Source organism: Saccostrea echinata, unplaced genomic scaffold, assembly GCF_033153115.1.
Source record: "Saccostrea echinata isolate AGI-Se365-2 ecotype Australia unplaced genomic scaffold, CSIRO_AGI_Sech_v1 ptg000002l, whole genome shotgun sequence".
NCBI lineage: Eukaryota > Metazoa > Mollusca > Bivalvia > Ostreida > Ostreidae > Saccostrea > Saccostrea echinata.
This window is the reverse complement of record NW_026889751.1, coordinates 19,713,640-19,731,140: the sequence shown is the minus strand read 5'-3', so window position 1 is coordinate 19,731,140 and position 17,501 is coordinate 19,713,640. Positions and strand designations below refer to the sequence as shown.

Genomic DNA, 17,501 nt, shown 5'->3' with positions numbered 1-17,501 from the left:
CAATTTATTCATTCAAAAAATAACAAATTTAATATTTGAAATTGATCGAATTTTAATCGATTATATGCATCGGATTATTCTGATAATCGATTATGAAAAATCCCGATTTCCCATCACTAATGGAAAATTATATTTTTCCTCTTCTTGTCTTTCCTTTACTTGTTTTTTTTTTTTTTTATTCATTTCCCAGTTTATATATATAGCCATATAAATCTATGTTTAAAGCATTAGGAAGAAATTCTAGCTGAGTGACTTGATAGCTTTGCCTCCTCAATATACATCGCAGCATATATCAGGCCCGCAAAAGGAACCTGGGCACGGGGTCGTGCCACCCCCCCCCCCAATAATTTTGCCAGTTTATACTTTTCAAATAGAAACGAAACGAGGCTGATTTACAATCGTCCCTTAATATAATATTAAATGCCAGTTTATTCTAAAAGAAAAATAATTTTTGGTTGTGTACCCTAAAAAATAACGTCTGATGAACTTTTATTTTAGCTTTTCAATTTCTGTTAAGTTTTGTTCCCTCTCGCAAACTGAAATTGATTCCTACGGGCCTGTATATAGATTTGGACGCAAATGTGAATATGTTTGCTATTATGGAAAATAGAGAAGTTAATTATGCAAAAATTAATTATTATTTATAACACTTCAGAAATTTTACCAAGGAGTGTGAGCTTCACGTGTTTTTTGTAATGTATGCACATGTTACGCTGATTCGAAACAAGTGCGCATTTGCACGTACATGTAAAGTGCTCAACATCTCGATTATATTTCAGTCTTGCTTTGAACCTCACACATGATAATGCTTGTATGCTATCTCGGGCATTGGAAGTTAATGTGAAGTTCGTGCGTGTATAAAAAGGACCTTTTTAAATACACACAGAAACTTTATTTTTATTTTAACTTCTAGTGCCCACGTGTGCTATAATAGAATGACAATTGTACGACTATTTTTTTGTACAAATTATCTAGTGCCAAGATTAGGAAGTACGCGTGCATGATGGGAGTTGTCAAAATACAGACAAAATATTGAGGGGTGAGGTAAGTGTTCCTGATTTGTTTTTCTCGGTACATTTACGAAACTCTACAAATATTTTGCATAATGTTGAAAGATATGGCCTATTGCTCATCGCCGTAAGCCATTGATATATCAGCATTAATCGTTCTGTAGACATATTTACGCGTATTATCTGCATCGGAGTCAGATTGGGCAGGTGTTTTGAACAGCTGTTAAGCAGCTTGTAAAGTGTAGTCTGCAGGAAAGATAGACCTGTGGATTTAACTGATTGCTCTAAATTGTGTGTTCTTTTTGCAGATATCACTGTGTTTTATCATGGACTTACAATAAGCAACTTGTGGTGAATATTCAACAGGAATAACATTCCTAAGATGTCAGGTGTAATTCCCATGGTGTCGGCATCCCCTCCACCCTTTGAAGAGGACGGTGGTGATGATTGGGATGCTGACTTTGGGAACTTCATGGGAGCAGACCATAATGTATCAGGACACAGTGAATCGGAGAACTGGGCAGCCTTCCCAGACTCTGCCCCAGTTACAGAAAAGAGAGTCAGTCCGTCAAATTTGTCTCAGGAAAATGAAAATGTACCACCCACGGAAACAGAACTTAAACTTGATATTAATTGCAGTAATGTAGTAAGCAGTAGTGACTCAGGGTTAGAATTAGATGGCAGCAATATCACAGATAGTGTGTCTCAAGAATATAGACAAGGCATGGAGCTCCAGATTGACTCAGGACTCTGTAGTACAGAAGTTTCACCATGTGATCCAGTGTCTAGAACATGTAATGATAAAGATTCACAATCTTTATCAACATTAACAGTCTGTGATTTTCCTGAACAATCTAGTCAATCATCAAATGATGACAGTAACGATAAATCAGAGGAAAATTCTGCATCTGAAATTCGTTTTAGTAAATCGGAAAACATAGAGACGTCAATTTCATTAAATCAAATGGATCATTGCTCTGAATCTTTTGAAAAAGATGCTGAACCTGATTCTGTTAAAATTGGTGATTCTGATGATAATGAAATGTCAGTTCAGGACATTAGTATAAATCAAGAGTGTAAAGACAGTGTTGTAGAGGACCCTTCTTCAATAGATCTCAAAAGTGAAAATAGTGAAGCCATTCAAACGGATGATAATGATGATTGGGGGGATTTTGGAGAAGTTAATGAAAATATAAACTCAGCAACATCAGAAATTTTAGGCACTGGCCAAATTAATGAGAAATCCAAATCAATTCTAACCAATAACACAGAGGAACTGTTCAGTGAAAGTCAGGAAGATCTTAGTACACCAAAATTAGAAAGTGAGGAAAATATAAATGATTTACCCAAGTGTACTGAAGAGATATCTGAAGAAAAAGAAAATTTGGAAGAGGAAATGGAAGCTATAAATGACACAGATGATAAAAACAGTGAAGTAGGTAAGGATAGGAATTCTGTTGATGAAGATGCTGAAGATGACTTTAGTGAAGCAAACTTTGCAGCACCAGATGCCGACTGGACCCCTGCACTCCGAGAGGACATTAAAGGTTTAGATTTGGAAGAAGAGGAAGAGAATCTTTGTCAATTAGACAACAGTGAAAAGAATGCATCTAATGAGGATATGGAAAACACTGATGACCAGAGAGACGTTGACAATACCCAGTCGGAAACAAATGTTGCTTCTGGATTGGAAGATGATGATGATGATGATGACTTTAATGACTTTGCAGATTTTGGCTCTACACCATCAAATGATTTAGAATTTAAAAAAGAAGAATTTATTATCGATGATAGACAGGAAAAAAATGAAGATGATTTTAATGACTTTGCAGATTTTGGTTCTGCACCTTCAAATGATTTAGAGACAAAAAAAGATAATGAACTGAGTAGTCAGTTTGCATCATTTTCTGAAGACTCCGCTGCTAACAACGATGGGAACTGGGCCTCATTTCAGGAGACCAGTGACAACGGAGAGGCTAAAGATGCTGATTGGTCGCCATCAAAGGACAATTGGAGTAACAATGATGCCCAGGGTGGGGATCAATGGAAGGAGGGAGGGGATGATGAGTGGCAAGAGGGGGGCGGGGATGATTTTGGGGACTTTGAGGATTTTGATGATGAACCAACTAGACCAATACAGAAGGAAAAGGTTTGCAATTTTGTATATAAATCTGTAAAACCTTTTAACATGGATATATAAATTCATATATTTGTTTTGAGGATATTAAGAGTAGGACAAATGTTGAAATGTTTTTACCTATCTAATCTGAAGCCAATGGTTTGTGTGTAAAGTTTCTTGTTTTAAACCTGATATTTATAAGATTTATGTTATTTATTTGAACCATGATTTTATAAGCCGATGTAACAGATCTTAAATACTGTTTAGGTGGATGAGCTATCTAACAAAGCTGTGTCAAGCTGTTTCCATGGTGATTCAAGCGATGTAGACTCGGGGGACCACCTATCAGCATTAGATAACTACGTCCAGAACAAAGATTCAGAATCATCTCCAGAGTAAGTTTGTGTCCATATCTCCACATGTACACAATTGTGTTTATGTTACAACACATCTACAATATTTTTCCAGGGTTCGATACTAACTTTTTAAGGCTTTAGTCCAGCCGGACTAGTGCTTCATTACTTTTACTAGTCCGCACGCGATTTTATTAGTCCGTCAAAAAAAAAGGGAAAAAAAAAGAAACATCAGTGTTTTTTAACATTAATTTAACGTGACAATTAATATACGTATTATTTTTTGAAATAAACAATAAACAAAGTATTTATGTGAAATTAAAATATTATTACACAGATTCATTGAAATCTCGCAATCAGCAAGTATACGATCGTATTCCCGATCTTGTTTTTTATTTATTTATTTTTTTTTTTGTCTTTACATTACATCCAAAACGTCCAAAATCTTTCTTTAAAGTGTCATACTAAATCATGATCGCTAAAACCTTATACTTCATATCGATCAGTCGAAAAATTAAGCGCTGAATTGACCCAGCATTGCGTAACTACCCGCCAAAAGCTAGAAATCTAAAAATACACGCGGGGTTTTCCAGTAAAAGTTGTCGAGAATCGGACATCGGTAATTTATTGATATTGTTTTTCAGAAATTTTTATTGGTCCGTTCGGACTTATTAGCCACATATTTTATTAGTCCGAATGAAAATGTATTAGTCTGAGACTAACGGACTAAGGTTAGTGTCGAACCCTGTTTTCTTTCAATATAAATATCAGTTAATGAATACTACATGAAAGTCTTGAGTTGGTAATTAGCAGTTCAAATTTTAATCCTGTAATTTAATGTTTTCATACAATTGATTGAAGTTCTTAAGAGCATAAACTTTTCCTGTTAATATAAAGATCAGAAAAGGCCAAAAGAAAGCAAAAATTTAAGTGTAAATTGTAATGTACTGGTATTTATTGCTAATTTTATTATCAGGAAGTCCTCCAAGGTGTGGGGCTCACTGACCAAACAAGCGACTGAGTCGCCTCTCAAGTGGTCCCAGTCAAGGAGCAACAAACAACTGTTCTCCAGCCTCAAGATTGACACCCGCAATATTGTAAGCTATTGATACAGGTCTGCAATATTGTAAGCTATTGATACCTGCAATGTTGTAAGCTATTTATACCCATAATATTGTAAGCTATTAAGACCTGCAATATTGTAAGCTATTGATACCCATAATATTGTAAGCTATGACAGAATTGAAAAAAACTTATTTATTGTAGTTTCTTGGAAAAAATTACAAAAAATATTTTTACATTTAATGAATTGATATCAGCTAGTATCTCTGTCATTATAAAGTATCTCTGACATTAAGTAATTTTAAAAGTATCTCTTTCATTTATTTGACTGTAGCTGATAGGACACAAAAAGCCATCAGTTCCAATCTATGCCTCTAACCTAACTCTCCTAGAACCGACTAAAGGACCAGCTAAACCAACTAAACCAGAACCAACCCTGGTGGACACCAATAAAGAGGAACCCCAGAAACAGGTAAAATAAACCAGGGAAGGGTATAATTACAGGAAAGGAACTGTGATTAATGGTACGATTAGAAACAGGTAAAACTAATAGGAGGAGCAGGGTACATGTAGTAGCACAAACTAGTGAAGAACAAACAGCAGAGAGATTGATGAGAAATAGTTGATTAGTGAGATGAAAAGTAACAGTACAGAAAGTAACGAGGTATAGCTGATCAGAAAATGGAAACAGTGGAAAATTCATTCTAATCAAAATCAGATGTTCTGAATTTACTACTGCTTACCCTTTAGGAAGAGTTAGTGGATTTGGAACATCAGAGTAAGGAAAATTCAATTAGACGTAGTACATGCCATGATGGTAATGCCCTGATGGAAAGAATTGTAACTAAAATCAACATTTGAATTGAAACTGTTTAGAATTAAAAGTTTATGTTCCAACTTAGGTTATACAAGTCAGTTAAACTTTATTTCGAACTGATCTGAAAGTTCCAACTACTTATTCTTTATGTATTTTACCCTCGATATCTCGAATCTTTGGATATCTCAAAGTTTTTTCTCGGTCCCATCAAGTTTGAGATAACGAGGTTTGACTGCTTGGGTTGCTATTAAATTATTCCTTATAATTTAATTTTCTCTCATGAAATTTGAAAAAAAAATTAGGACAATTTTCCCTTCAAGAATGCCTTCAAATGTACAAATTTTTAATGTAAAGTCAATCGAATTGCTTGTTACAACCAGAATTCAGTTATTTCTAGACATGTTTACATTTCTATACTGGCTTCATGAACTTTACATGTAAATCACAAAGGAGTATTCTACTTAAGTATAGTAGTGTGGTCCCTTTTTACACCCTTGGTTTACAGGTTAAATATTAGCCTAGTTACGGTATTTTGTTTGTTTTCATTGTGTATAACGAAGTATTTCTTATTGTGTATTTATAATGAATAATTAAACGTATCAAAAAAATTCAAGCCAATTTTTTTAAACCTATCAAACTAAAAAATGCAGGAACATTTTCCCCCGATCAGACTACGGTTTCTCTATTACATGGAAATGGGCGGAGACATTGAGATTAGATACTACAAAAAGAATATCTTGATATGATTTTTTTTTTTCCAAGACGAATTATATGTTCAAGATTCACAAGCACCTACAAATAAAATTTTCTGTTTACAAATCTTTGACAATAAAACGCTATAACAAGATGAACCAAATAAGTCCATGCTGACAGATATAAAACTGAGTACGTTTCAGCTGAGAGCTAGCACGTTTACTGGGGGCATTAACCCGTAATGATACAAATCCACGTGGCTTGTTATGATTCTAAACAGGTCATAAAGAGGTTAATTGCATGTAAATGAAGTCAGCAAAGAGATTCAAAATCAGAATACTTTTCATTAGAAAACAGAGAGCACAAGGTTGTTCAACAAAAATATTTCACTCAGTCTTTACACATATAATATACACATTATATTTCAAACTCGACTCTGAACAAACCTGTGCTTGGTGTTTACGAAGCTTTGAAGTATGTACGTGTCACTGATTTCTTTTAATATTCATGAAAATCAAAGGACCCCATCTTCAACATGCAGCTTCACATGCTGCCTTTATCTATTGTTTGACATTTTTAGATGATGATTCAAATAATAAAGACATTAGTTAATAATAAAATTTAAATTTTTAAATCTTAATAAACGTTTGAAAGAGCTAGGTTCACTTTATGCATAAAATGGCCCTGTAGATATACCAATTTATTGATGAACACCTTATGTTCAATTTTAAACATCAAGATAAAGTAGAGACTTAGTGCTTTCATTTCCTATTAAAATTTTTCTCCTTAGAGTCCAGGTCTTGGAAAACAAGCTTTATGGAATTGCAACTTTCTTGAATTTTAAGGAAAACAGGTATATTTAAGTACTTTCAGAGAGGAAAAATAATATGAGCGCACCCTCTGATCTAAAAAATAAAACATGTTTTGTAATCCTCAGAAACGGGTCCATCAGTAAATAATTGCATATTTTAGATCAGAGATTGCACTCTATATTAAATATCGAAAAATAGCTTTAGAAATTGGCTGTTTTTGTAGAATTGTTCAGGACATGAGGAAAATGACACATTTCATGACGTCATAATGCATTGACTAACCAGAAAATTACATCATTTTTGGTAGATTCGCAATCGCCAAATGTCTAAATGAAATTTAATGCATTGTCAACTAAAACTAAGCAATTTCAGTTTTTCAGAAATTTACAGGGCCAAAAAAGGCCCTAAGTGAACCTTGTTCTTTGACAAATAACCGGGGACCACATATTAGCCTTATTGAGATTTGCTCTTTAAAAATTTACACATTATTGAAAACATTTAAAGGGATTTTAATCATCTTTTGAATTCTCAAAAATATATATGCAATTCTTCTAACACATTATTATCATTTTACTTTTCAAGAAAGCACTAAACTCTGCCACACTATAAAGAGACTTAGGGGTAAGGTCGTTTTATGCAGTTCGAGTGATCTGCATTTAGATGTAAGATGAAATAAAGGGGAGTCCAAACATTAATGACACAATTAAATTTTTTAACATTATGTTAGACCAAGATAAAGTATTAACTGAATAATTATTTTCATGTATTTTGACTGTTTTCCCAATTTAAGTAAAGTACATTGATTTCTATTCACTAGTTTAATAGTCTAATACTTCATTGTCTTTGAACTTGGAGAAATAAGGCAGGTACCGTATGTTGAAAATGAACTAGATAAGCTCAAAATGTAGATCATTATGTGGTACAGTGTATAATTCTCTCTCTCAAAAAACAGAATTCAGTAGTATTTCATTTGTTGGAGCTTCCTTAATTAGTTTGAAAAACCATGACATCAATGATATTTCTTTCGTAATGGACTTCCAACCTGACTTCTGATTTTGAACCTCCAGCGGAGATAATTAGCTGACAAGTTGCAAGGAAAGCAAATGCTAAGCCTATGACAAATGGGGACATTAACTCATTGGAACAATTTGTTGCATTTAGTTTTCTCATGAGTAATTCAAGTAGTCGTAATTCAGTATTTTAATAATTGATTTTCAAAATATTTCTTTATTTGTTCCAAAAGACTGAGTGCATATCACGTACTAGAAATTTCACTTCCTCAAAGGTGTCCTACATCATTACAAATGTCACACTAATTCTGTGCTACTTCTTCAGTTCTTGATTAATTAATTAGTGCATGTCAGTTAACATTAGGAATATTTTTATAAATTTTCCTGGTTTGGAAAAAAAAAATTATGGTTGTAAGTGGGGACAAAGCTATTGCATTTGCTAAAGCAAGGTCCATTTTTTACTCCAGTCTTGCAGAAAATGAAAAAAAAAAAGTTCTCACATCCCTTCTTGTGCGCATAATTGCATTCATAATTTATTTATCACCAGTTCATTTGCTAGCAGGTATTGATCTCTAATGTAAACTCAGCTTTCTCACTCGATCAAAATTAAAAAGTATAATGGTTGACATCAGAGCAATGGCACTTAAATTTAATGTTTAAAAGATATACATATTGAAAAAAAAAAATTTATCACTGAGACATCAATATGTATATTTTTTTATGCCCCTGGATCGAAAGATCCCGGGGTATATTGTTTTTGTCCTGTCTGTCTGTTTGTCTGTTTATCTGTTTGTCTGTCTGTCTGTTGTCAACTTTAACCTTGCCCATAACTTTTGATTGGTTGGAGCTAAGACTTTCATATTTCACATGTGTATTTCTTGTGACAAGACCTTTCTTTGGGTATCATCATATTTGACATTTTGACGTGGAGTTTGACCCACTTTTGCAAAATTTTATGAGACTTTAACCTTGGCCATAACTTCTGAACAGTTGGTGCTTGGAGTTTCAAACTTCACATGTGTATTCTTTGTGACAAGTCCTTCCTTTGGATACCATCAACTTTGACTTTTTGACCTTGGAGTTTGACCTACTTTTGAAAAACTTTAACCTTGGCCATAACTTTTGAACAGTTGGTGCTTGGGGTTTCAAGCTTCACATGTGTATTCCTTGTGACAAGACCTTCCTTTGGATACCAACCACTTTGACCCTTTGACCTTGACCTAGGAGTTTGACCTACTTTTGAAAAACTTTAACCTTGGCCATAACTTTTGAATGGTTGATGCTAGGGCTTTCATACTTCACATATGAAATCCTTGTGACAAGACCTTCCTTTAGATACCAACTACTTTGACCCTTTTACCTTGACATAGGAGTTTGACCTACTTTTGAAAAACTTTAACCTTGGCCATAACTTTTGAATGGTTGATGCTAGGGCTTTCATACTTTACATATGTAATGCTTGTGATATCACCTTCCTTTGGATACCAATCACTTTGACCCTTTGACCTTGACAGAGGAGTTTGACCTACTTTTGAAAAACTTTAACCATGGCCATAACTTCTGAATGGTTGGTGCTAGGGCTTTCATACTTCACATATATAATCCTTGTGACAAGACCTTCCTTTGGACACCAACCACTTTGACCCTTTGACCTTGACATAGGAGTTTGACCTACTTTCAAAAAACTTTAACCTTGGCCATAACTTTTGAATGGTTGGTGCTAGGGCTTTCATACTTCACATACTGTATGTGGGCTTCATATTTTAGCAGCTTTGGCACAGACAACAGTGCGCTAATTCATGAATACCGCTAAGAAACCATTTATAAATATAATATACGGCACGGACATGTATAGCGCTTATTCATGATTTCGCCAACAACTTCATACCCAATGATTGCGTTAATTTTGAATATGCCAATTTATGTACACGTACAGTATGTAATCCTTGTGACAGGACCTTCCTTTGGATACCAACAACTTTGACCTTGACGTTTTACTTACTTTTAAAAAACTTTAACCTTTGTCATAACTTTTGAACAGTTGCAGTTAGGGCTTTCAGATTTCACAGGTATACTCCTCGAGACAAGACCTTTCTTTGGGTACCAACATTTTTTATCTTTTGGCCTGGATTTTGACTTGATTTGAGAAACTTTAACCTTTGCCATAAGCTGCCATACGGGGGCATCAGTGTTTCACAAACACATCTTGTTTAATCAAAGAATAAAATTGATAAAAACCTTTTAAAGAATGGTTATCTAAAGATAAGATTTTGAGCCATCATTTCCTTGCCAATTCACTTTGGGATCAGATATATGCTTCTTGAACTGGTTACATTGTCCAAGTGACCTGCCAAAAGAAATTTTTTGTTTGCCTTAGGTCATTAAGCAGAGGGCACACAGTTTGGTTTGAGGGGACGATAAAAATGCATTTTGCCCGAGAGCATAGTCAATAAACATTTTGTTATACCTTTTACTTTTTATAACGACATATTTTGCAATAGCTTCAATGTTTGCAATGAATGATGTAAATTTTGCTGAATTAACTCAGTCAGTTACCTAACTGTTGAACACTAACGAATACAAATAAGATATAGCTGATGCTGCCCATAGTGTGACGTAAAAATAAACATCAAAGCAGTCCAACATCTCTCTCAATGACAGGTCCAAACATCTCACCCAGCTGACCTGTCCAACATCTTTTTTTTTTTGACTGCTCATTAAAACACTGGAAATCGCAGAATTTATTTTTATACTATAGAATTATATGGGAAACATATGTATATCAATTTATTTTATACTGTTCTAGAAGACAAATGAATAGAATAGAAACATTGATATACATATAAAGAATTTAACATTTAATTTAATTAATTTAAGCCACCAACATTCAATTTCTTTGCAGAGATGGAAAAGTTGACGGTGGGGTTTGGAGAATGTTGAGTTTCAAACCTTGTGTACTTTAGGAAATGATATGCATATATTGGATATGTTTTAATGGTTTCTATGTTTGTATTATAGGACATCCCACCTGTCCAGTTTGATTGGTCCACTAGTGGACTGGTCAATCCTTTGCAAGGTCAGTATATATATGTCACTCTATACCAGTGAAGAAAGATGTAAAAACAGACTTGTTATTTGACATTTTAGTCATCCTGACATTAATAAATGTAATCTCTTAACTTATCAGGAGATTGGTTGAGCATTGATAAATGAAATTTAGAAAAAATGTTTGTTTGCCCTTTTCCAACCCAAATTTTTAACAATAGGTAGGAAAAATATTTTTTTTCTGCTTTAAAATATAACAATATACCCAAGGGCTACGATGTTCATTCGAGTCACTTTGGCAATTGCTGCTCTTCAAAAGATGATTTTTGAAATATTTTCCTCTGTATTACCAAGAAAAAATTTTGATCCAATATTGTGAAACCATTCTATCCCAAAGGGGTCATGACATAACCATACGAGAATCTACACTATGTGGGGATTCTGAATATCAATATGACTGATATGGACATACTGTTCTGGAGAAAATTGTTTAAGGACATTTTGCTGTAGATACATATTAACACTAAAAAAACAAACCATCTGATTTTTTTTAAAGAAAAATAGAATAAATAAAATAAATAAATAAATATGAAATAAAACGGATTAAAAGGTAAAGTGCTGATGAAAATAAAGGTCAGAGTTCACAGAGAAACAGATTGCAGAGGTTTTGGATTAGTTTTTACTGTATATTTAAGTGATTGCTGGTGGCGTTATTTATCTGGTTAAGTGGGTCAGCCACCTTAAACTCTTTTTGTTATTCCAGGTGACAACAGCAAGTCCTTAGACCTGGATTTCCTGGTGGTTCAGGAGACAGAGACTGGAGGCAGATCTGGAGGTAGGACTTTATTCCGTATCATTATACCACTCTGTGTCTGCGTTCTACGGGCCTCATCAATATCAAAACTAATAAAACTTTATACATTACAATAAAATACTAATCAGTTGCTAAAAATGCACTCATAAATTCACTTGCATTGTAATACACAATCATAATTTAAAAAAAAAAAAATTGATTTCTTTATTTAGGGGGTTGCCAATGTAGAATGTCACAATTTGTTACTAAGAATAGATAGTAAATATTAATTTGTTAGCGTAGTGGACAATTTGGATATCTATAGGTTATTATTAATTCCAGTTAAGTGTGCCGTTTTGCATTACGTCACAACCTATGATGACAGCTGCGCTCAAGGTAAATAGTAGAGACGCCTCCTAACTGCAAGCTTTATGACTGGAAGTTTCTTCTTATCCCTATTTCCATGTCAATGTTGATGAAATGAGTTGACCAATTACACAGCGGGGGCATGAATTGTTTACGCTGGGTGCATCTGTCGAAAAAGATCGTGACGTAAAGCGAACAGCACACTTAATTGGAATTAATAATATTTGGAACACACCTTTAGCAGCATGGGTTTAAAAAAATTGAAAAAAAAGTCCATATCAACCTTTCATGATATCCCATTTATATTCACTGTTTTATACAATAAAATTAAATTTTGATATTTTAATTTTACTTTAAAAAGACATACTGTATGTACTTAAGTCTTTATGCACAACTAAAATGTTTCCTGTTTTTAATGCACTGTAGAGTGGGATTGGGGTAAGCTCAGTGTAATTGTTTATTATGTGTTGGTGTTTCGTTGGAAATTTACAACTTTTTGGTAGTTTATGTTGTCAGATTTAATTAGGGCTCATATATTCCATTAAAAAATTATCCATGAAGGGTGGAATGCCACTCTTTTCTAGAACCCCACCTAAAATTGAAATCACTAAATTATGCAAATACCGTATACCAACTATCATTTGTGACATCTTTTATTGGCAATTCAGTTTGAAATCAATCCACCACTACTTATTTTTGCAACTGAGAAAACACTTAACATTAATACACAAGCAAATCATTGGTTTGTGGCAAAAAATATTTGCAAGCTAAAGAAGGTGGTAAAATTTGTGGACATTTCTGGCATGCAAATATAAGTTGGTTTACAGTATGTAGTTCAATAAGAAAGATGACTAGCACATATTTCTTGACTGTGCTAGGTCTCAATCATCCTCCCTATCCCATCCATGTTACATGATTTTTTTTTTAAATCTACCGTTGTCAGATGTGTTGATGGCCAAATAATAAACTTACACAGAGCTTTCAATTGTTATATTCCCAAAAAGATTTGCATAAGTGTTAATTGCAGATTTGTTCAAGAAAAATAAAAGGATGAAAAAATGCTAATTTATTGGATTTGTAATTCTTGATTATTTGTAGGATTTTATTACTTTGTGGGACAATGGCACAAAATCATTGGAAAGTCCCCACCTTACCCTATGCAGAAATAAGAAATGATTCAATTAAATTCCTCCACTCTTGATAAAAAGACACCCCCAACAATGACAACAACAACAGAAAAAAAATGGTTGACATCCCATCCCCTCTTTAATTTTACTGGAAGTGCCCTTATTCCAAAGTTTTTCTGTATAATTAGTTCATTTTATATTTTATGATGCTTGACTGAATAATTACTTAAATTTTTGGGGTTTTTTATTCTTTGCTTGAAGCTTTATTAATTATAGAGATATGACTTTAAGATTGTTTACTGGTACATGAATTGTATACAAGTTAGAAATGATAAACATTATATATAGTTTGATGTGTTTTAAAAGTCTGATGTGAAATTTTTACCAAAAAAAAACTTTAAACATGTAAAAGAGATAGAGAGATAGAAATGGTGGGTAGGAGAAATAAGTTTAAGACTGTGCATGTACAGGGTTGTCCCTAAGAATTAAAATAGCAGGGGACATTAAAAAAGTAGAAGGGGGTCTAGGGTTCCTTCCTTAACAGGGGATCAGGGGGAATACCAGAGTAACTGGGGGATAACATCAATATAGATGGGGGTCTTATGGACAACCCTGATATAAACATGGTTAAAATTCAGTTTATTGTTATGATAGCCTTTGCATGTTTTTCTTTTGGTAAACTCAGGGCCCAGGCCTATTCCACATCCCTTTCTACATGTTGTATACCTAAATGCAATGTCAGTGTATACTATGTGCTTGCTTGTTTGTAATTTATCTGTACATATATTATTCTTCTTCAGAAAGAAAATTTTGATGTGAATTCAGTTACATGGGTATTAAATACAGAAATAGGACACTGGGTACATCGTAAAGATTCAGGGATATCTAACATTTATAAAAAATCTAATGTTACTTCACTCCGTTTTTACTAAATGTCTATAAACTTATCCTCAATGTTTCAGTGTTTGACTCTGAGTTGATGCACGGACAAAAACCAAACCTTCAGCCATTAGAAAACATCCTTGCTAATCTGAAGGTCAGCACAGTGAAGAAAAACAGACAGACAGACAAGCTGGGTGCCGAGGCCACCAAGATCATTAAGACTTTACCAGATCTGTCCTTCATGCAGGCTAAAGTATTAATGTTCCCAATAAGGCACCAGGCAGAGTAACCTATGGATTATACTGTAATTTACAGCAACCCAACAGATACATGTATATTGTTGTTTACAGTAACCTATGGATTATACTGTCATTTACAGCAACCCAACCGATACATGTGTATTGTTGTTTACAGTAACCTATGGATTATACTGTCATTTACAGCAACCTAATGGATACATGTATGTTGTTGTTTACAGTAACCTATGGATTCTACTGTCATTTACAGCAACCCAACAGATACATGTATATTGTTGTTTACAATAACCTATGGATTATACTGTCATTTACAGCAACCTAATGGATACATGTATGTTGTTGTTTACAGTAACCTATGGATTATACTGTCATTTACAGCAACCCAACAGATACATGTATATTGTTGTTTACAGTAACCTATGGATTATACTGTCATTTACAGCAACCCAACCGATACATGTGTATTGTTGTTTACAGTAACCTATGGATTATACTGTCATTTACAGCAACCTAATGGATACATGTATGTTGTTGTTTACAGTAACCTATGGATTCTACTGTCATTTACAGCAACCCAACCGATACATGTATATTGTTGTTTACAATAACCTATGGATTATACTGTCATTTACAGCAACCTAATGGATACATGTATGTTGTTGTTTACAGTAACCTATGGATTATACTGTCATTTACAGCAACCCAACAGATACATGTATATTGTTGTTTACAGTAACCTATGGATTATACTGTCATTTACAGCAACCCAACCGATACATGTATATTGTTGTTTACAGTAACCTATGGGATGTACTGTCATTTACAGTAACTCAATGGATACATGTATATTGTTGTTTACAGTAACCTATGGATTATACTGTCATTTATAGCAACCCAGTGGATATTGTTGTTTACAGTAATCTATGTGATGTACTGCCATTTACATTAAACCTATGGGATGTACTGTCATTTACAGTAAACCCAAGTATTTACTGTAACCTATGGGATATACTACCATTTACAGTAACCTATGGGATGCATTGTCATTTACAGTAACCTATGGGATGCATTGTCATTTACAGTAAACCTATAGGATTTACTGTCATTTACAGCAACGTATGGGATAACTGTAACCTATGGGATGTACTATTTACGGTAAACCTATGGGATTTACTGTCATTTACAGTAAACATATAGGATTTACTGTCATTTACAGTAATTTATGGGATCAACTGTCATTTACTCAAGGTGTATTTCACCAACTTCTACAAGCATTTTCACACCCAGAATTAATAAGTGATTTTCATTGTAAGAAAAAGGAAAATGTAAATGTCTGAATAGATGATTGTTGATGATGTTAATGAAGATATTATATTTATGTCATTGAAATGGTGCATATGTTTTTTTATGTTATTGAACGGTTTTATTTATGACATAATAAAAAATAAATATCATGTGTGGTAATTGATGTCCCATAAAGAAGTAGACATTTTTGATGTGTATAACATTTCTAATACTGTTAGGTGAACATATGCAATATGTTAAACCTACGATATGTATTATTGAGTAAACAAGTCAATTTTGGCATTTGTTAATATTGTCTGAGGACTGATCATACTGTATTTACCTTGAAAAATTGAATTTTTATTTATAAAACATTTTATCCTCATCATTTATTGAACCATGTATTATATGAACCTTATATAATATGAAATAGCCAGACACTGAAGCTTTTCTCAATATATATATATTTATATATATCATGCTTTTTCACATACTGTTCCCGCTATTCTGTACCAAGCCCCCCCCCCCCCCCCCCCCCCCCCCCATTTTGTACCACACATTCAATAATACATGAAAGTTTTTGTTTGTTTACAGGTCCAACTGTTGCTGATAACTTACTGCATTTATTAAGTGAATTTTTTGCCTTATTTAAATCTATGTATATATCAAACATATCACTGATGCCCCATCTTCTGCAGATGTGTACATGTTTTTGAATTTTTGTTCAAGCCAACAATCTTAACATTCCTCATTACTTAATTGCCAATCTTATAATTAACATCATAGCAATAGAATGAGGTATTGGACAGAAGTTTGGTTCTATCCAATACCAGGAATTTGTTGAACTCAGTCCACAGTCATACAAACTTATTGTGATAAGATTTATACGTTCCAACTTCAATATCTCGGAGTCTGGGATATCACAAATCTTTTGTGAGATCTTGCAGAGTTCAAAATATCAAGTTTTGACAGTAGACAACACATTCCTTTATTTAAAGAGGCTCTAAAAATACCTCATTCGTTAAATCATTTTGGAAGTAGGTTTAATAAACAGAGATTTTAATTTCTGTTATTGTCTACTTTTTTGCAAAATTTTGTGGTTTCAGTCAAATTATCAAAAAATGGACTGCAAAAATAATCACGTCTATAACTTTGATATTGCAGACTGATGGACAGCAAAAATTTTAAATGCTACCTTGAAGGATAAATTTGCCAAAAAAAAATTGTGAGCAAAAATTTAGCCTGTACAGATGTACGTTGAAGATATCTCTGCTTCTATACTTTTAGGAAGATACTGTAAGTTGTGTACCATCTATATGTGTTCTTTCGATTTAATTTTTTGTTTTGTATGCAATACTTAAAAGTACATGTAATTGAAAAATATTTAATTAAGGCATTTTGAATGTGTGTTATGACTACAATTAAACTTCAGTATTCAAACACAGATATCTTACATATCAAGGATATTTCAGAATAAGTCTACAACCCAAACTGTATTGCAAGGTTCAATTTAAGTATCTTGAAACCTTTGATATCTCGAAGTATGATGTCAGCCCTATTGAGTTTGGTTTATCCAGGTTTGACCGTCATTTAGTAAAGATTAAAAGAGTAATTGTAAAGTTTTATCTTTGATATCTTGAATCCTTAGATATCTCGTATGATATCAGTTATATATGTACTTAGTTTGAGATATCCGTGTTTGACTGTTATTCAGTATAATCATGGATACAGAAGTCTTTGAGTTTTAACTTTGATATCTTGAACGTCAGATATCTCCAAGTGTGATATCAGTCCTACTGAGTTTGAGATGTCTTTGTTTGACTGTTATTCTGTTTTAAAGCATAATCAGTGACACTAAGAGATAGTGCCAG

At 33.5% G+C, this 17,501-nt stretch overlaps 1 protein-coding gene across 2 annotated transcripts; it reads left to right on the top strand.

Moving 5' to 3' along the window:
* The first annotated feature begins 1,292 nt into the window (after window positions 1-1,292).
* On the top strand, window positions 1,293-16,023 carry LOC133173981 (aftiphilin-like). 2 transcript variants are annotated; one of them, XM_061309045.1, is made up of 8 exons: window positions 1,293-3,159; window positions 3,397-3,524; window positions 4,459-4,579; window positions 4,879-5,016; window positions 10,895-10,952; window positions 11,685-11,756; window positions 12,507-12,518; window positions 14,170-16,023. In XM_061309045.1, exons 1-8 carry the CDS (start codon window positions 1,393-1,395, stop codon window positions 14,376-14,378), a joined length of 2,505 nt encoding a protein of 834 aa, XP_061165029.1. In that variant the 5' UTR covers window positions 1,293-1,392; the 3' UTR covers window positions 14,379-16,023. The 2 variants fall into 2 exon arrangements, with proteins under 2 accessions (XP_061165029.1, XP_061165037.1); XM_061309053.1 differs by lacking the exon at window positions 12,507-12,518.
* Window positions 16,024-17,501: the final 1,478 nt, after the last annotated feature.